The 20990-nt window shown below is 43.3% G+C and overlaps 1 protein-coding gene across 1 annotated transcript in view; it reads right to left on the bottom strand.

Moving 5' to 3' along the window:
- MED4 (mediator complex subunit 4) overlaps window positions 1-20580 on the bottom strand; it is a 32743-nt gene extending 12163 nt beyond the window's left edge. The window contains exons 1-4 of the mRNA XM_065397441.1: window positions 20504-20580; window positions 4275-4341; window positions 1200-1370; window positions 405-462 (exon numbers count right to left, since the gene is read on the bottom strand). Coding sequence (XP_065253513.1) covers window positions 405-462; window positions 1200-1370; window positions 4275-4341; window positions 20504-20580 — 373 coding nt within the window. The remainder of the gene's footprint in view (window positions 1-404; window positions 463-1199; window positions 1371-4274; window positions 4342-20503) is intronic.
- Between the last annotated feature and the right edge of the window lie 410 nt (window positions 20581-20990).

Raw genomic sequence — 20990 nt, forward strand, 5'->3', positions numbered from 1 at the left:
ATGCATTACTACTAAAGCAAAACCAACACAGAAATTTATACTACGGGGAAATGTATTTGGAGCTATACCTTAAAACTATGATATAATGTTTCCACAACACACACACACACACACACACACACACACACACACACACACACACACACACACACACACCCCTCTTCCAAAATAAAACCCCACACAACTCCAGCCTTTCAAAGTCCTTTATAAGATTTAGAGGTTCCAGATTGAATGGACAACTCTTACACTCATGCAACATTTTACACAGATTTTAAGTCTTAAACAATTATGTGATACAATTAAAAGAAATCAACCTACATGCTTACATAGAACTCTAGATAAATTACTTAAAGCTATATAGTTTTCAAAGCCTCAGAATATTGTAATAAACTATTGATACTCACCCTTTCTTGCTTTTTCTATTGATTTTAGTTTTTCCTTTGCTTGATAAACAGCTGTTGCCTAGTTATTAAAGAAAAAATGCTTCATTAATTTGTAACCTTAGGCTCAAAGAGGCCCTGTGAATTTGTCCACTTATCCTATTAAAAACCACCTCTAAAATAAAGATCAGATCAACATCTTATTATACAGTGAATATTTTCAAAATATACCAGTGTTTTAAATAAAGTTCTTCTTACTATGCGACCACATAGCATAGTAATGTCTCTAGAATGTCAGATAAATTAAATAGCTACCATCCTCTACCAGTTGTGATGCCCACAGATATCCAGGAAGGGCTCCTATTGCTTTCACTAGTCCAAGTTGCTCAAAGGGTTGCCTATTTTCTCAAGGGATTAGGCCAAAATGTGAAGTCCAAAATTCATCTGCTCCTTCTATTCTTTCCTCATTTAACCAGCACCCGTCTTCAGTGGTTTGATTTTCCACACTTCACCTATTATTTACAATAGCTGTTATTTTCACTACAAATCTTTCAAATAGTGAAAACAGACTGGGTGGGGTGTAAAATTATTATAAAGGAAGAGTAATATAGGTTGAATGAAAATTACCATTACAGCCTTTCCAAAAAGCAAGTAACTTTAATTAACTCTGGCTACTGAAAGCATAATTTCCAAGCTTTCAAGAATAATTCATGTATTTAATCTTAAACTAAAATTTTTGTTTTTTCCAGAACTGCGTGTTATGCACAACCACTCCCAACCAGCAACTCTCAAAAGCAAACACTTCACCTATAGACTTACCAGTATATGCTCTGCTTCTTTCAGTTGTTTTTGTAGCTGCTGAATATCACTGTCCCTCTTTTCGACTACTTTTTCTAATAGCTGCATTTCATGATGAATTTTCCCCTGATCAAGTGCCAGTTTCATTAATTCCTGAAACTCTCCATCTCTCTGAATCAGCAACTCCAGGATCTGTCAAATAAAGTATTTATGTAACTTATTTAGCTTGATTAATTACAAAATCCACAACTGCACTATGAAGAGGAATCCAATAGTAGGAGGGACAGCAGAAGTCGGTTTTGGGGTATTCACACTGATTTTGTAGTATTCTCCAAAACAAAACATATTTAAAATAAAATGAAGTTTCCAACTCTTCTACTTGGGAAGATAACCTACAATTCAGATAGCACAAATTGCAACTTGAGGGTAGGTCAAGTATGACATGTGCTAACAAGTACCTAATAAGGTATTTATTTGTACCAAAGCTGGTATGCTGGAGGATTTTATTGAGAATGCAAACAAGAACTTTCCATTCATCTATCAAGGAAGATACAAGTTTCAATATTAAATATGAACATGCAGATCTGAAAAGTATGTGTGTTTCTTGGATTCCAGAGAAGCTACCAATTTGGCTCTCAGGAAAATTAAGGCACCCCAACCCATGCAACTGATGGACTTATCTTGTTGGGACTGCTGCCAAACACATGGAAACAAGAGTACTAAGAAAGATGCCAATTTTCCTCATTCATCTAATAAATCATTAATTCTTAATACTAGTTATGAACATTTCAGCCCCAGCACTGTTAATTATGCCACTGCTGAATATATGAAACACAGCCCTGGCCATACTAGCCCATCACCCCTGAGTATTAACTAGAACATCCTCAATGTATTACATTCCTTAGAAAAAATATTTTACCTCTAGCAAACTGACATAACAGGTACACTCCAGTCACAGTGAAGCTGACAATTCTAGACATTTAGATTTTAAAAGGTGTATTAAGTAGAAGTGCAGTCTGAAACAGTTTGTGCCCAGCGAATCACTTTTAAAAGTGGAGGAAACTGTGTTTTATGCAGTAAAATCTCTGCAGATCTGGAATGTGCTCATTTCATCACTACTAGCACAACTCTTAGTAGGTTTCACACATATGTAGATTAGTGATTCCTAAACCAAAGCTAGCAAATTTAATACATTTAGTTTTGGCCAAAACCATAAGGTTTATTGTAGAAGTACAAGGAAGTGCCAGATGAAAATAATGGTTCTTTTGGGTGGACTAGGGGAGTCCTTGACTTATGCTTTATCAAGCCCACATTTCTTCCAGAGCTTATCAACAGTGTTCCTTCAGTTAGCATGAGTACTGTGCCTATTCCCAAGAAGAGCTTCCTGTGCTACCTCTGTGGCACTCCAAATTCTGCTGATTCAGAAGCTGAGATTTAGACCTCTGATTCCTTGTGCCACTCTAGACTGACTAAGTACTTCTGTTGCCAACAAAGAAAGTAGGAAGTTTCTGGTGAACAGTAAGAATGACCCACTGTGTTGTGTGATTATGAGAGGGAACCAAGCTCCCTTATACTATGGGCACTGACTGTCCAAAGTAGGACACTAAATGCCCACTAGTAGGCTGTTTTAACACAAGCAGCCCAAGCTTGCACCAACTCCAGCAGTGCACAACCATCAACTCATTACTAAAAAAGGTTTACAACCAAACTAGAAGTTACTATGCCCTCAAATGTAATATGATATGACTAGCCCTCTCACTAAGTATGCTGGAACTCAGAGCCATCTTCCTCTGTTTTCAGAAGGGTTACTTTGCAAGACACAGTAGTGAGGGCAGTTCACAGTGGGGCCATTGGTCTCATCTAAAGCATAGCTGTAATCCACAAACTACACAGAAGTATCCCCTTAGTCAAGGTATGTTCTTTGTGAATCCTCTAGCTGTATCTGTTTACTCTTTTGATAAAGTCTTTACTTCTGTTCAGCACCACAGAGCCAATGCAATGGAGTCTATTCTGCTTCATGCATCTACACAATTTTCAGTTAAACTCTGCTTACAAAATTTTTATTACAAGGAAGGATGTACAATCCTTAGAGAACACAGCTTGATTTTTCAGAGCACAAATTGGATTAATAGCATGTCCCATTACAAATTCATCTTTGGATTTGTAAGAGTAAAAGTTTGATGTGGAGGCTATTGCGAGAGAATACGTTACAGTAGATAATAAGGGAAAGATTAACTGTATGTAAATTACTGAAACTAGTACTACATGTATTCACATATTTAATCTTTGCTGTTTTCAATCTCGATGCCCCCTTGGAGAAAAATCTTCTGATACTGTCAGCTACCTTAGGTGGCCTGTTTTAAGTGGCTAGGAAAGGAAAGGTATAATTAAGTCTCCTTCCTCTATGTACCAGGGGTTTATCTCCATAAAGATATCAAATAATTGGACAGTCCATCACACGCAAAAATCCACCCTCAAATCGCAGGGGGAGAGAACTGGCTGAGATTTTGACGAAGTGCCAGACCAAGAGTGAATGAAGATCATCAGCACTAAGGATCACAAAAGGAAATAGTCTAGCTACAATTTTCTTCAGAACTCTACAGACCAGCACTTGACAAACCATCTAATAAGCTCCTTATCCAGAATATTTATGCTGCTTGCCACCAGTGCTCAAGGCACATGCAGGGTTTAAGGAGTGCACATGGACTGGGACAGGGGTTAGCAAGAAGCTGCTCTTCAGCCCTTCAAGTACTTACAAGCACAGCAGGAGACTGAATCAAGCCCTGGAAAAGCAAAATACTGAAGAGTCTGTTAAACCACTGCTCTCACATTTCATAGGATTTCAGTCCTAGTGAACACAACTAGCATTTACAAACTCAGGGCAAAGTCCTTGGCTCACTGGGTGGGGGAGGGAAGGGGCACTGTCACTGACTTCCCTGGAAGCAGGATTGGGCCCTCACCACTAAACTTTTCAAATATTAGTGTTGCTAAAAATTTCATACCACACAGTTAGCCTGAATGCTAGGCCTCGTAGGGAGAAAAAGGCTGAATATGTAGGTTAACTACCTACACAAATATTTAAGAAAATTTGTTTACCTGGCTCTCCTCTCCTGGTTGTGGGAGTTTCTGGTTTCTTGAAATTGCCAAAATTTCAATCAGTTCCCTGAAATGAAATTTGCATTGTAAACAATATTTTAAATTACTGTTTAGAAATTAGGCGAGATTGTCCTCAGTGAGTTTCAAAAGTATACTAGTGACATCGTATTTTTATTAGGGCTGCCGATTAATCGCAGTTAACTCAGGTGATTAACTAAAAAAATAATAATCGTGATTAAAAAAATTAATCACGATTAATTGCACTGTTAAACAATAGAATACCAATTGTAATTTACTAAATATTTGTGGATGTTTTTCTACATTTTCAAATATATTGATTTGAATTACAACAAGGAATACAAAGTGTACAGTGCTCACTTTATATTATTATTTTTAATACAAATATTTGCACTGTAAAAATGATAAACAGTATTTTTCAATTCATCTCATACAAGTACTGTAGTGCAATCTCTTTATCGTGAAAGTGCAACTTACAAATGTAGATTTTTTTTTGTTACACAACTGCACTCAAAAAAAAAAAAATGTAAAATGTTAGAGCCTACAAGTCCACTCAGTCCTACTTCTTGTTCAGCTAATCGCTCAGACAAAGAAGTTTGTTTACATTTACAGGACATAATGCTGCTCGCTTCTTCACAGAATCATAGAAGATTAGGGATGGAAGAGACCTCAGGAGGTCATCTAGTCCAACCGCCTGCTCACAGCAGGACCAACCCCAATTAAATCATCCCCAGCCAGGGATTTGTCAAGCCGGGACTTAAAAATCTCTAAGGATGGAGATTTTACCACCTCCCTAGGTAACCCATTCCAGTGCTTCACCACCCTCCTAGTGAAATAGTTTTTCCTAATATCCAAGCTAGACCTCCCCCACTGCAACTTGAGACCATTGCTCCTTGTTCTGTCATCTGCCAATACTGAGAACAGCCTAGCTCCCTCTTCTTTGGATCCCCCCTTAAGGTAGTTGAAGGCTGCTATCAAATCCCCCCTCACTCTTCTTTTCTGAAGACTAAATAAGCCTAGTTCCCTCAGCCTCTCCTCATAAGTCATGTGCTCCAGCCCCCTAATCATTTTCATTGCCTGGACTCACTCCAATTTGTCCACATCCTTTCTGTAGCGGGGGGCCCAAAACTGGATGCAATACTCCAGATGTGGCCTCACCAGCGCCAAATAGAGGGAAATAATCACTTCCCTCGATCTTCTGGCAATGCTCACTAATGCAGCCCAATATGCCGTTAGCCTTCCTGGCAACAAGGGCACACTGTTGACTCATAGCCAGCTTCTCGTCCACTGTAATCCCAGGTCCTTTTCTGTAGAACTGCCGCTTAGCCAGTCGGTCCCAACCTGTAGCAGTGCATGGGATTCTTCCATCCTAAGTGCAGGACTCTGCACTTGTCCTTGTTGAACCTCATCAGATTTCTTTTGGCACAATCCTCTAATTTGTCTAGATCCCTCTGTATCCTATCCCTACTCTCCAGCGTATCTACTACTCCTCCCAGCTTAGTGTCATCTGCAAACTTGCTGAGGGTGCAATCCATTCCATCATCCAGATCATTAATGAAATTATTTACAATGTCACCTGAAAGCGAGAACAGGCGTTCACATGGCACTTTTAAAGCTGGCATTGCAAGGTATTTATGTAGCAGATATGCTAAACATTCGTATGCCCCTTCATGCTTTGGCCACCATTCCAGAGAACATGCTTCCATGCTGATGATGCTTGTTAAAAAAAATGTGTTAATTAAATTTGTGACTGAACTCCTTGGGGGAGAATTGTATGTCTCCTTCTCTGTTTTACCTGCATTCTGCCATATATTTCATGGTATAGCAGTCTCAGATGATGACCCAGTACAAGTTGTTTATTTTAAGAACACTTTCACTGCAGATTTGACAAAACGCAAAGGAGGTACCAATGTGAGATTTCCAAACATAGCTACAGCACTCGACCCAAGGTCTAAGAATCTGAAGTGCCTTCCAAAGTCTGAGAGGGTCAAGGTGTGGAGCATGCTTTCAGAAGTCTTAAAAGAGCAACACTTCAATGCGGAAACTACAGAACCCGAACCACCAAAAAAGGAACTCAATCTTCTGCTGGTGACATCTGACTCAGATGATTACAATGAACATGCGTCGGTCCACACTGCTTTGGATAGTTATCAGCATGGACGCATGTCCTCTGGAAGGGTGGTTGAAGCATGAAGGGACGTATAAATCTTTAGCGCATCTGACACGTAAATATCTTGCAACATGGGCTACAACAGTGCCATGCAAACACCTATTCTCACTTTCAGGTGACATTGTAAACAAGATGCGGCAGCATTATCTCCTGCAAATGTAAACAAACTTGTTTATCTGAGCGATTGGCTAAACAAGAAGTAGGAGTGAGTGGACTTCAGTTTTACAGTGTTTTATTTTTGAGTGCAGTTATTATTTTGTACATAATTCTACATTTGTAAGTTCAACTTTCATGATAAAGAGATTGCACTACAGTACTTGTATTAGGTGAATTGAAATATACTATTTATTTTGTTTTTTACTGTGCAAATATTTGTAATCAAAAATAATAATATAAAGTGAGCACTGTATACCTTGTATTCTGTGTGGTAATTGAAATCAATATATTTGAAAATGTAGGAAACATCCAAAAATATTTAAATAAATGGATTCCATTATTCTTTAACAGTGTGATTAATCACACGATTAATTTTTTTAATCGCTTGACAGCCTTAATTTTTATCTTAAATATTTCAGTATTTAAGACAACCCCTTGAAAAACCTAAAAGTATCAAAATCTTTATTATTGATAAAAAAACTAATTTACAAACATATGAGGAAAGATCGATGTAAATTTGGACTTAAAAAATTTGGCACAGGGCTTTCAATTTAAGAACGTGAATAAGACTATTTCAAAAGTACTTTCTGTTATTTTAAGTGACATTTATGTTTATGAAAGGTGCCAGGCTGACATCCTCTCAGCATAAGTATGACACCAGCAGAAAGAGTTCCAAGGGACATCATCAACCTTAAAAATCATAAATTGTAACACAGGTAAAGAAATGTGTTTACAAACACCACGTCAAATCCAAAGCCCAATTAAATCAATGGAAGACTTTCCATTGATTTCCATGGACTCTCGATAAGATTCTCAGTTCTTAGCATCTCCAAGTCTGCCAAGCCACATGCCAATTGTTATGGTGGTTTACAAGACATGGGTATGAATTCAATAAGAACTGACCTGCCATCAATTCATTTCTCAGATCACTAAATAGCCAAAATGGCAGTTAATTCCAGTCTACCATCATGGGCTCAATTTGAGCCGGAGGCTATTTATGAGTAATGGAGTCTCAACTCTAAGGGTATGTCTACACTGGCAGAGTTACATCGCCACTCAGAGAGTGCTGAAGGGAAACTGCTGTTGTGTGTTCACACTGTCAGCTGCCTGCGAAACAGCATGTTCATACTTGCGTCACTTGCATCGGTATTGGGAGCGGTGCACTCTGGGCAGCTATCCCACAGAGCACCTCTTCCTCTTCTGCCACTAAGAGTTGTGGGAAGGCGGAGGGGGTCATGGGGCATCCTGGGTCCTGTCCCAATGCCCCATGATTCATTGCTTCGCATCCCAGCAATCCCTGTGCTTCTGTCTGCATTTGGCGCCATCTTTCAATGGTTTGTGTACTGCGCACTCTGCCTCTTCGGTCTGCAGGAATGGATCCCGCATTGTTGACCAATATGCTGCTCGCTCTTACTAGTACGTCACAAGTGGCAGTGGAGTTGTTCCTTAAACTACAAAGGCAAGAGGAGTGTGACACTGATCTCACCACGCATAGTAGCTATGACAAGAGATTGCTTGTGGCATTCACAGACATGCTGACCACAGTGGAACGCCGCTTTTGGGCTCAGGTAACAAGCACTGACTGGTGGGATCACATCGTCATGCACACTTGGGATGACTAGCAGTGGCTGCAGAACTTTCGGATGAGGAAAGCCACGTTCATGGGACTGTGTGATGAGTTTGCCCCAGTCCTGTGGCGCAAGAACACGAGAATGAGAGTTGCTCTGTCGTTTGAGAAGTGCGTGGCGATTGCACTGTGGAAGCTGGCTACTCCAGACTGCTACCAAACAGTCGCTAACCAGTTCAGAGTGGGGAAGTCGACCGTTGGACTCGTGTTGACAGAAGTGTGCAGGGCCATTAATCACATCCTGCTCCGAAAGACCTTGACTCTGGGCAACATGAGTGACATTGTGGATGGCTGTGCACAAATGGGCTTCCCTAACTGCGGGCAGCCGGGGGGGGGGGGGGGGGGAAGGGGGCGAGATAGATGGCACACATATTCCAACTCTGGCACCAGACCACCTAGCCACCGAGTACATTAATTGGAAAGGGTATTTCTCTATGGTTCTCCAGGTGCTTGTGGATCACCGCGGACATTTCATGGACATTAATGGAGGCTGGTCCGGAAAGATGCATGACACATGCATCTTTCAGAACACTGGCCTGTTCAAGAAGCTGCAAGCAGGGACTTTCTTCCTGGACCAGAAGATCACCGTAGGGGAAGTCAAAATGCCCATTGTGATCCTGGGAGACCCTGCCTACCTTTAATGCCGTAGCTTATGAAGCCATACACGGGGAACCTTGACAGCAGCAAGGAGTGGTTCAACAACAGGCTGAGCAAGTGCAGAATGACTGTTGAGTGTGCTTTTGGCCATTTAAAGGCCCGCTGGTGCTGCCTATCTGGGAGGTTGGACCTGGCCAATGAAAATATTCCTATGCTTATAGCCGAGTGCTGTATGCACCATAATATTTGTGAAGGGAAGGGTGAAAGCTTCACTCAGGGCTGGACCACTGAGGGTCAGCGCCTGGAGGCTGAATTTGAACAGCCAGAGACCAGGGCTATTAGGGGAGCACAGCACGGGACCATAAGGATCAGGGATGCCTTCAGGCAGCAATTTGAAGCGGAAAGCCACTAATATTTGTTGCTATGCTCGGGAGTGCAATGCTTGTAATGCTAGGAGGTGATTGTGATTGCACAGTGAAGGTTTAAGAAAATTGCCTGTTGCTTTGCAGGGCTCTGTTTGCTTTCAGTTAATGGAATAAACATTGCTTTCAAACCAAAGCAATTCTTTTATTAAAAAACAACAACTGGAGGAGAGAGACAAACAAAAAAAACACATCAGCACGGGGCGGGGTGTCCCCAGGAGGAGGTTGGATCCCGGGACAGTTAAAGATTTGTGTATGTCCAAGTATCATATGCAACCTTGTCCTTTGGAGTACAGTGCAGCAGGTGCTGTACTTCAGCAGGGCTAAACTGCAGAAGGTTGGGTGTTGAGTGCAGTGGGTACTGGGAGTCCACAGGGCTGGACTGTGACAGGGCAGGAGTGGAATGCAGCGCTTACAGACTGGAGCCAGGAGATTGATAAGAGTGTGTTGGCCGTGTCTGGGGGGCGCATGGGAGAATTTTGCAACAGCAGCTGTAGGGGAGAGGGGCGCGGAGCTGCTCAGTTTGAAGAGCTAGTATCGCCTGGAGCGTGTCTGCTTGGTGCTCCATAACCTTTAAGAGCCGCTCCATGGCTTCATTCTGGCGTGCTGCATTCTCCTTTCAGTCCCTCTTCTCGCTGTCCCGCAATTCCTTCAATTCTTGTTTTTCGGCCGCAGAGTGCATCATGATATCACACAGAAAGTCCTCTTTAGTTCTTCGTGGCCGCTTTCTAATTCTGCGCAACTGTTCAGCCGGCGATAACAAAGAGGGAGGCTGGGCTACCAAGGTCATATCTGTGAAGCCAAAATGCAACATTTTACAGAAGCAGTACTGTCTGCAACACACAGACCACTGATTCAGTGATTTAAAACACAGCCACTATTCACATACATGTCACTAACTGGCTGACCCCAGGCAAGCACACATGAGCCACAAGATCCTCAAAATGGTGAGTAACCGCAGGGGCAGGGGAAATCAGTGTTCCAGGACCATACTGTACACTGGGCAAGTGCCTCTTGGGGAGAGCCAGCACTGTATTGGGGGGTGGGGGAGGCTTATAATCATTATTGTTCCCACATTTTCCACAGGCTTTGCTCATTATGGAAGATATCTCACTGCTGAGGGTGAGCAGGGAATCAAGGGAGAGTCTTCTCCAAGACTATGGCTTCTGCCCTGAGCCTTATGTGGCTTGCCTGTGTGTAGCAATGTCCCCCCCACCTTTCCCCCAATGATGGCACAGTGGAGTGGGAAAGTTATCCTTAATGGGGCAAGAAACAAAGCAGCTCTGCCAAAGAACTTGCGGCAGTGGATTGCCCAGGATCTCCATGAGAGTGTCGTGGAAATTTCTGAGGCAGATTCCCGTGAAGTGAGGGAGTCAATCAACACCCTGTTCCGCCGCTCAGACTAGGCATGTGGTGGTATGTGCATTATACCGACACAAGCCTGCTTTCTGCAACCCTCCTGTCCCCAACAACTCGCTTCAGCAATTCCCAAAATCAAAGCCATTTATCAGGGGCCTCCTCTCCTGTTTGCGCTTCGCCAAGCTTCGACTGCTGAGACTGGCTAGCCTCCTCCGGGGTAGAGAAGAGCTCCTGGCTGTATGCATCTCTGACCTCTGAGTCGTCCTCTGCCTCTGGATCCCCCTCTCCCTCCACATCCTCATCCAAGATTTCCTCCTCCTGGCTCCGTCCACTCTTGACTAGCATGCGAGCCACCGAAGTATCCACAGTGGCCTTTGCAGTGGAGGTATGGTCGCCACTGAGTATCGTGTCCAGCTCTTTGTAGAACCGGCAGCTCGTGGGCACAGCCCCGGAGCAGCGGTTTGCCTCCCACGCCTTGCGGTTGGCGTTCCGCAGCTCCTTCACTTTGACCCTGCATTGCAGTGTGTCCCGATCATGGCCCCTTTCTGTCATGCATCGTGAAATCTGTCCGTAGGTATCATAATTCCTACGGCTGGAGCGCAGCTGGGACTGGACAGCCTCCTCTCCACAAATGCTGATGAGGTCCAGCAGCTCGGCATTGCTCCAAGCGGGGGATCACCTGGTGCGTGGAGCAGGAATGGTCACCTGGAAAGATGCGCTAAGACCACTGCACACATCACTGAGCAAACAGGAAGGAGACTTTCAAAATTCCCAAGGCATTTAAGGGGTGGGGCTCACAGTTGGTCACCTGAAGGCAGGGCAGTAGAGTTCAAACTGATGACCAGAGAGGCGAGAACAGGCATTGTGGGACACCTCCCAGAGGCCAATTGCAGCGCTGTAATCGACTAGGGTGTCTACACTGGCACTGCGGCGCTGTAGCCCCGGCACAGAAAGCTGTACGCCTCTCATCGGGGTGGTTTTTTTACAGCGCTGCAACTGCACAGTTTATGTGCAGTATGTGGTTTGGCAGTGTGCACACCTCGGGGGTTACAGTGCAGAAAGCTGCTTTACTGCGTAGAAACTTGCCAGTGTAGACAAGGCCTAAGTCTCCCAATCCAGACAGACCCCTTTCCAACCACATCAGCTCTTCCATTACTGATCTGTGGTGCTTTCACATGGAGGGATTTTTTGTTTTGTTTTCGTTTCATTTTGGCTCTCATCTAATATTTCAATACCAGACTTCACTGCAAGACAAAAATGACCATTTAACTTCTCTTCCTTCACTGCTGCTGTTCCAAGTTTCATAGAAACCCAACATAAATCGTGCAAGTCATAGGAGTTCAGCCTTTTTAACCAGGCAGCCACATGAACAATTTTACCTTGATTTTTTTTTATAAAGAATAGCAGTGTGTGTGTGTGTGTGTGTGTGTATCTATATCTATCTATATATAAACAAAATACTATCTGCAAATTCAAAATTTGCACTCATTCCTATGGTACATCTTTTCAAAGAGAAAAATCAGAAAAAACAACAAATTCAGCAACTTTAAAGTTGGATGGTAGCTGGATGTTTCTGGTAAAATAATCAGCAGCATGTTTAACAATGTTTGTATTTAAGGTGAAGTCCATGTTTACTGGCTCTCTATTTTCGTATCAAAGGTGCTCAGTCTGCAACTAAGACTACCAATTCTACACAATCAACCTAAATTCAGGGTCAAACTGAGTGTGAGAAGAAAGGAACCCAGGTTCTGTCAGTCAAATCTGTGAAATTCCATTTCCTTCAATGAATATGGGGGAGGGATAGCTCAGTGGTTTGAGCATTGGCCTGCTAAACCCAGGGTTGTGAGTTCAATCCTTGAGGGGGCCACTTGGGGATCTGGGGCAAAATCAGTACTTGGTCCTGCTAGTGAAGGCAGGGGGCTGGACTCGATGACCTTTCAAGGTCCCTTCCAGTTCTAGGAGATGGGATATCTCCATTAATTTAATTTAATTTACACAAGTGTGTTGATGGAACCTTTTAAAAGTTTTGGGGTAACCTTGAAAGGAGGCCAAATTCTATACTATTTATACATCCTACCTCCAATGGATTTGCATAGGGTAAGTCAACACAGAACTTGGCAATAACGTTTTTCTTAAACAAACTGTACCAAAACCAAAAAGTTGAATAAACTGAACAAAAAAATGACCCTCATCTTCTCACAGATCCATGTAGAAAGTTTGTCAGTCTATTCTGTGAATAAATCCCTTGAATGAATGTTGTCACCTTTACTTAACAAAAAGAAATGTGCAAGATGAAGACCTGGTAACATTACATTTCCAGTAAAAAAAACTGACTCTAGAGACTGACTCTCTTGATTATTTGAATTGAATTAAAAAATCAGAAATCAGCTTATTTATAAAAACAAAGGATACATTCAAAGAACTAGTAGCTCTGAATGGCTAAAAGAACAAACATATTTTATGCTTCAGCCCCCCAGACTGCAGCAGATCAACAGTGGTATATAAAAGGTAGGTAGGACGGACTCAGAAACGCTGAGTAACTAGTTGGATGGCATATTAGCAGGAGATGTTATAGGTCCATGTCTCACTAAATGGAAGATGAATCCTTATTTGTAAGGACTCCATCTGTTCCTAGTTGGCAGAGAAGTGTCCTAATCTGATTTACTATGCTACTTGGAGAGATGGAAGACTTTCAGAAAATACATTAAGAGGCACATATGAATTCACTAAAAAAAAAAAAAAAAGGTTAATAAAAGGAAAAATAAAGAACACCACGGTACCCAAAATCATAGCACAGGAGCATCTCAAGAGAGAAGAATCCTATTACCAATTTGTTACCAAGCTCAGTGATGATGACAACATATTAAGGAGAAACAAACATTCTTGGTGTTCCTGGAAAAAGGAGAGAGGAGAGTTGCAGCAGTTTCTAAATGGAGCAGTTTCTAACTGTCACTAACAAAACCTGCTGAACAGAGAAAATAGGAGAGATATTTTAAAGATTCTGAGCTTCTAGAGGAAAGCTTACGTGAATTCTACATTTGCATGGATAAATACTTATCACATATGAAATGTTACCTTCATTGGGCCAAGCAAGAACTGTATATAGAATGATGAGAGTCAGATAAATCCAGATGCTAAAAATTTTACATTTAGACTTGAAATTAACACAATACACAACACCTGAAGCTCCTTATGAAGCATATGCAGGCATATCAAGTTTGGGTACTAAAAGAAATCCTGCAGGACACAGACAAAGGCCAGAGACAGTCCAGTGTCCAGACAAACCAGAAGCAGGACCTCAAGAGATATGAGCAATAAACTATATTGACAAGTGGTGGCAGGCTCAGAAACAGAGAAGCAAGGGGAGTAATAAGACCAGAAAATACCATATACAATGATTCTCGCACTAGCACTACCCTTAATTTTACACAAAATAGGGAAGGGCAAGAAAGAATTACATCTGTACAATCCCATAGGAATAGAACTATAAATTACCAACTGAGGAGAGTAAGCAAGAGAGTATCTATTCAGAAACAACCCTGACATCATAATCAAAAAGGCTGACAAAGGCGGTGCTGTCGTCATCATGAATAAATTGGAATATGACCAAGAGGCTGCTAGACAGCTCTCTAACACCACATTCTACAGGCCATTATCCTCTGATCCCACTGAGGATTACCTACAGAAACTACACCATCTGCTAAAAAAACTCCCTGACAAAGTACAGGAACAAATCTGTACAGACACATGCCTAGAACCCCGACCAGGGGTATTCTATTTGCTACCCAAGATCCATAAACCTGGAAATCCTGGATGCCCCATCATCTCAGGCATTGGCACCCTAACATCAGGCTTGTCTGGTTATGTGGACTCTCTCCTCAGACCCTACGCTACCAGCACTCCTAGCTATCTTCGAGACACCACTGACTTCCTGAGGAAACTACAATCCATCAGTGATCTTCCAGAAAACACCATCCTGGCCACTATGGACGTAGAAGCCCTCTACACCAATATTCCACACAAAGATGGACTACAAGCTATCAGGAACAGTATCCCCGATAATGTCACAGCTAACCTGGTGGCTGAACTTTGTGACTTTGTCCTCACCCACAACTATTTCACATTTGGGGACAATATATACCTTCAAGTCAGCGGCACAGCTATGGGTACCCGCATGGCCCCACAGTACGCCAACATTTTTATGGCTGACTTAGAACAACGCTTCCTTAGCTCTCGTCCCCTAACGCCCCTACTCTACTTGCGCTACATTGATGACATCTTCATCATCTGGACCCATGGAAAAGAAGCCCTTGAGGAATTCCACCACGATTTCAATAATTTCCATCCCACCATCAACCTCAGCCTAGATCAATCCACACAAGCGGTCCATTTCCTGGACACTACTGTGCTAATAAGCGATGGTCACATAAATACCACCCTATACCGGAAACCTACTGACCGCTACACTTACCTACATGCCTCCAGCTTCCATCCAGGACACACCACACGATCCATTGTCTACAGCCAAGCTCTAAGATATAACCGCATTTGCTCCAATCCCTCAGATAGAGACAAGCACCTACAAGATCTCTATCAAGCATTCTTAAAACTACAATACCCACCTGCTGAAGTGAAAAAACAGATTGACAGAGCCAGACAAGTACCCAGAAGTCACCCCCTACAAGACAGGCCCAACAAAGAAAATAACAGAACACCACTAGCTGTCACCTTCAGCCCCCAACTAAAATCTCTCCAGCGCATCATCAGAGATCTACAACCTATCCTGAAAGATGATCCTTTACTCTCACAGATCTTGGGAGACAGACCTGTCCTCGCTTACAGACAACCCCCCAACCTAAAGCAAATACTCACCAGCAACCACACATCACTGAACAAAAACACTGACCCAGGAACCTATCCTTGTAACAAAGCCCGATGCCAACTCTGTCCACATATCTATTCAAGTGACATCATCATAGGGCCTAATCACATCAGCCATACCATCAGGGGTTCGTTCACCTGCACATCTACCAATGTGATATATGCCAACATGTGCCAGCAATGCCCCTCTGCCATGTACATTGGCCAAACCGGACAGTCTCTACGCAAAAGAATTAATGGACACAAATCTGACATCAGGAATCATAATACTCAAAAACCAGTGGGAGAACACTTTAACCTGTCTGGCCATTCAATGACAGACCTGCGGGTGGCTATCTTACAACAGAAAAACTTCAAAAACAGACTCCAAGGAGAGACTGCTGAGCTGGAATTGATATGCAAACTAGACACAATCAACTCAGGATTGAATAAGGACTGGGAATGGCTGAGCCATTACAAACATTGAATCTCTCTCCCCTTGTAAGTATTCTCACACTTCTTATCAAACTGTCTGTACTGAGCTATCTTGATTATCACTTCAAAAGTTTTTCTCTCTTACTTAATTGGCCTCTCAGAGTTTGTAAGACAACTCCCACCTGTTCATGCTCTCTGTATGTGTATATATATATCTCCTCAATATACGTTTCACTCTATATGCATCCGAAGAAGTGGGTTGTAGCCCACGAAAGCTTATGCTCTAATAAATTTGTTAGTCTCTAAGGTGCCACAAGTACTCCTGTTCTTTTTGCGGATACAGACTAACATGGCTGCTACTCTGAAACCTATTCAAAGATTAAGATCCATTCAAAACTATTCACCATTACAGAGGCAGGACAGTACTATTTCTTAGCCAAAAAGGTCATTACAACAGACCTATGGAAGGACCAGGGGGAAAACAAGGCATGGGCTAATATCTCAGCTTTCTTCAGAGAAGAGATGAACAAACAGCAACCAGGCTCCAAAATTTTCAAATTAGTCATCTTAAAGAACAACTGTGGAAGAGAAAGAATCAAATAGATTCCGTACTATTGTTAGCAGTGAACAAGCTTAAACTGAGAAGAAATAATAGACTGGGGCAGTATTTCTAGTACAACTAGTTCTAAACTAATAGTGACAGATAATATCAGTCCTTCCGAAAGTAATGGGGGCTCTTCAGCTAACAATTTCATGTTCAGATACACATTTATTTCAAAACCATTTGGTAACACTTCTTGGGCTTTCAGAAACTGGGTTTAGCGAACCCTTGTCAGTTACTCTAAGGGTATGTCTACACTGCCCACGTTACAGGGCAGCAGCGCTGCAATGTGGGCAGTGTAGACACGCTTTATCACCGGGGGAGAACTCTCCCGGTGTTAAAAAAAAACTCCCTGAACGAGTAGTGGTAGCTTTATTGCCGGGAGTCTGACTACCGGCAATAAAGCGCTGTCTATACAGGCGCTTTTCAGTGCTAAAACTTTTGTCACTCGAGGGTGTTTTTTCACACCCCTGAACAACTAAAGTATTAGCGCTGAAAGTAGCAATGTAGACACAGCCTAAGTCAGTTCTTCAGCAGATCACTGAGAAGTGGGGCTGCAGCTCAATTCAGATGTAAATAACTTCCACACAGTTAATGTTAGCAGTGAACTAAGTGACCCCTCAATTAGATTATAGTATGTTTTGTACAATGCATGGCTTTGTGAGGTATCATTTAAAAAGTCTTGATCTACTGAACATTAATAACCTGTTGAATTGTATGTTCTATCACTGTATGTGAAGTTATGAAGTACTGCTATATGCTTAAAAATAACAGGAGTACTTGTGGCACCTTAGAGACTAACAAATTTATTAGAGCATAAGCATAAGCATATGCATCCGAAGAAGTGGGTTGTAGCCCACGAAAGCTTATGCTCTAATAAATTTGTTAGTCTCTAAGGTGCCACAAGTACTCCTGTTATTTTTGAGGATACAGACTAACACGGCTGCTACTCTGAAACCTGCTATATGCTTGTTACTGAAGTATGTGGTAAGCTGAAAACTCTCACAGCTAGCCTTTCAGTGACAACAAAGGAGCAATTAGCATTGACAAGACAGATTTGCATGAGGCCAGCCTGATGTGTTGATGGCCCATCAAGAAGAATCCACTCTCTCAGAGACTCTTCAGAGAGGGTATGTACACAATGGGGGCTACCGAACCCCCACATCACAGTAAGGATCTTTCTAGCAGATGGGTGGGCAAACTTTCTGAGGGCCACATCTGGGTATAGAAATTGTATGGTGGGCCATGAATGCTCACAAAATTGGGGGTTGGGGTGCGGGAGGGGGGTGAAGGCTCTGGGATGGAGCCAGAAATGAGGAGTTCAGGGTGTGGGAGGGGGCTCCAGACTGGGGCAGGGGGTTGGGGGATAAAGGGGGGACTCCGGCTGGGGGTGCAGGCTCTGGGGTGGGGCTGAGGTGTTTGGGGTGTAGGAGGGTGCTCCGAATTGGACTGAGGGGTTTGGAGGGGGATCAGGGCTGGGGCAGGGGCATGGGGGGGATTGAGGGCTCTGGCTGGCGGTGCGGGCTCTGGGGTGAGGCTGGGGATGAGGGGTTTCGGGTGCAGGAGGGTGCTCTGGGCTGAGACCGAGGGGTTCGGAGGGCAGGAGGGGGATCAGGGCTGGGGCAGAGGGTTGGGGTGCGGGGGGGGTGAGAGCTCAGGCTGGGGGTGTGGGCTCGGTGGGACTGAGGGGTTTGGGGTGCAGGAGGATGCTCCGGGCTGAGACCGAGGGGTTTGGAGGGTGGGATATACAAATTTTGACTGGAAATGTAATGTTGCCAGTTCTCCATCTTGCATGTTTCTTTATGTTAAGTGAAAGTGACAACATTCATTCAAAGAGTTTAACCACAGAACTGACAGTCTTTCTATATGGATCTATGGGAAAACAAAGGTCAAGAAGGCAGTAATGTGTAGTATTTGCATCAATGCATATGAACCAGAGATCAGACTAAAGCAGTTACCTTGCACATGAGCATTTCACATTTATTGTATCAATCACTGGGTGATTTAAAACTACACTTTGCCTATTTGTCATCAACCTGAATTTGAATGTCCACACAATTCCCAACAGATAAATATTAGCTCTATTCAGATTCTGTCTTTGTATTGTTTTCAAGAACCATTTTGCCCTAGTGATAAACAAACAAGATGAATCATAATTTGGATAGTATTTTTTTTAAAAGCAACTTAAATTTGGTTTACATTTTTAAAAGAGTGTGAATAATTACTCTGTAATTACATCTTTACAGAACCTAATCATTATCTGATCTTGGTAGGAACAATTTTTAAATGTTTAGTGTAACCTTTTCATAAAGGGAATGAGGCAACAGTTAAAGTTAAGCAGACTGGCAATTTCTGTATAATAGTTTCACGTAGACTCTGATCCTACAATCTGATCCATGTTGGCAGACCCTTATTCCCATAAAGTGTGCAGCTGACAGCATGGGTTTCACATGGCTGCTAGATGTGCCCAGACAGATCACAGATTGCAGCATGGGGGCCTTGTTACTTCAAATAAATTTATGCAGGAAGTGAACAAGTTCAGAATGGTTTGTCTTGATTAAAAAAAAAAAAGTATCTTCCTCTTGAGATGTTTGTTTCAGAATAATTTAGCAATTATCTCAGGTCAAATTTTGCCCAAAATTTAGGTTTGTAAAATCAAGCATTTATAGAACCTGAGGCCAAAATAAATAATTAAATACAAAATGGAAAGCATAGTTTTATACAAGGACATTCCCTGTAACACTTGCAACCCAGATATTGTGGTAGAACATTATAATCTGAAAAAGAAACTGACTAAAAACAAAAGTGAAACTGACCAGTGTATTTCCATACCCCTAGCAACAGAGAAAAATACAAAGATTAAACCATCCACATAAAAAGGAAAATACATTAGGTTACCAACTTACTTTGAGGAGGCAATTTATAGAAAGCCCCTGCTTCTCTGGAAGGAAAGAGACTATCTCAAAGGACACTACTTGCAACCTTTTGGCATCAGCAAACTTTGAATTAATAATTAATGTCTCTAGAAGTGGGAAAAATTTCTGTGGCATGGAAGAGAGATGTGGATAGAAGAAAAATAAAGAACACCAAAAGTATATGCGTGAGTTAATGGAGGAAAGAGTTGCTGAGGGTTAGTTTCAAATTGTACTTCATTAAGTACACTAGGGAAACTTTAGTGCACACCCCAGCAGGGTCTACACAGACCAATTAATGTGCACACTACCCCAACGAATAGAGAAACCACAGAAAGGCAATACAGAAAATAAGGCACAGTTGTACTGTGAACACTAAAAGAAAACAAACAAAAAGGCTTTGGACAAGGATCAATAAAATAGACAAGATTTTTAAAAAGTTTGTTCTAGCCCTTCCTCTCAGTCCTTAGTCTACATGTTGTCTATATATTGTAAGCGCTACAAATCAAAGAAATGTCTTAGACGTCTGTAAAGTGTCTAACATACTTTAGAGTATTATATGAGCAACACACGTTTAAACTTTTCATTTTTAACTATCTAATTACTAGTAATTCGGGTAATAACACGTCTTTATTACAATCCCCCCCCCCCCCGAGTCACGCTTTAACGCTTGTTTTCTTACAGACGCTCATGTGACACTGACCTGAGTCTATGTAGACCTGACACAGAATTCTGCACGTTAGTTTTACACACAGGAAGGAGATAAAGAAACAACATTTCAAGACGATGCCCGGGGAAAGGGATTTCAGTTACCCCCACCCTTTCTCTGGTTAATCTAGTTGGATTGCTGGCTTTGTGGGGCAGGGCCCCCCGTCCTCGGGACAGAGCCCCCATCCCTGGGGCACGTGCCGCCCGGCGGACAGGGACTCCCCCCATCCCCAGGGCACCCCCCACCTCCATCTGCACACAGGCCTCTCGGCGCTGCCCCGCCATACAGGAACCACCGGCTCCTCCACGCGGCGGCGCGAGTCAGGCCGCAACGAGTCCGGCCGGCCCGGGGGCGCGCGCGTACCTGGCCAGCAGCTCCAGATCCTCCAGCGCCGCCAGCAGCCTGTCCCGCGTGCTGCTCCGCTCCCCGCCCGCCGCCATCGCCGCGCCCGAGCAGCCACCCGCCCCGGCCAGCAGCAGCGAGACGGCAGCGGGCCCCGCACCGAACGGCAGAGGCCGGCGACAGCGCCATCTGGCGGCGGAGGTCTGAACCGCAGCGCCTGCCCTGGAGCTTCCGCGCCTCCGGCGCTGCCCCGGCTATCCGGGCCACTCGCTCCTCTCCCGGCTCCCAGCCTTGGGGCGGGAGCCGCCCAGTGGGGCGAGGGCGCTGGGACCGTCTGACAGGAGCGCTTGGAGCCTGCTGAGGAGACGCTCCGCTTCCATCTTTTCAAAAAGTGCATTTCTAACCCTGGCAGTCACACAGAAAAGCCTGAGAACATGGCTCAGCTGGCCCGTGAAGACTTGTGCCAGGCCTGGGCTACGCCACAGAGTGAGGGTGCTGGAAGCTGCCT

The sequence above is a fragment of the Emys orbicularis genome, chromosome 1 (genome assembly GCF_028017835.1).
Source record: "Emys orbicularis isolate rEmyOrb1 chromosome 1, rEmyOrb1.hap1, whole genome shotgun sequence".
Lineage (NCBI taxonomy): Eukaryota > Metazoa > Chordata > Testudines > Emydidae > Emys > Emys orbicularis.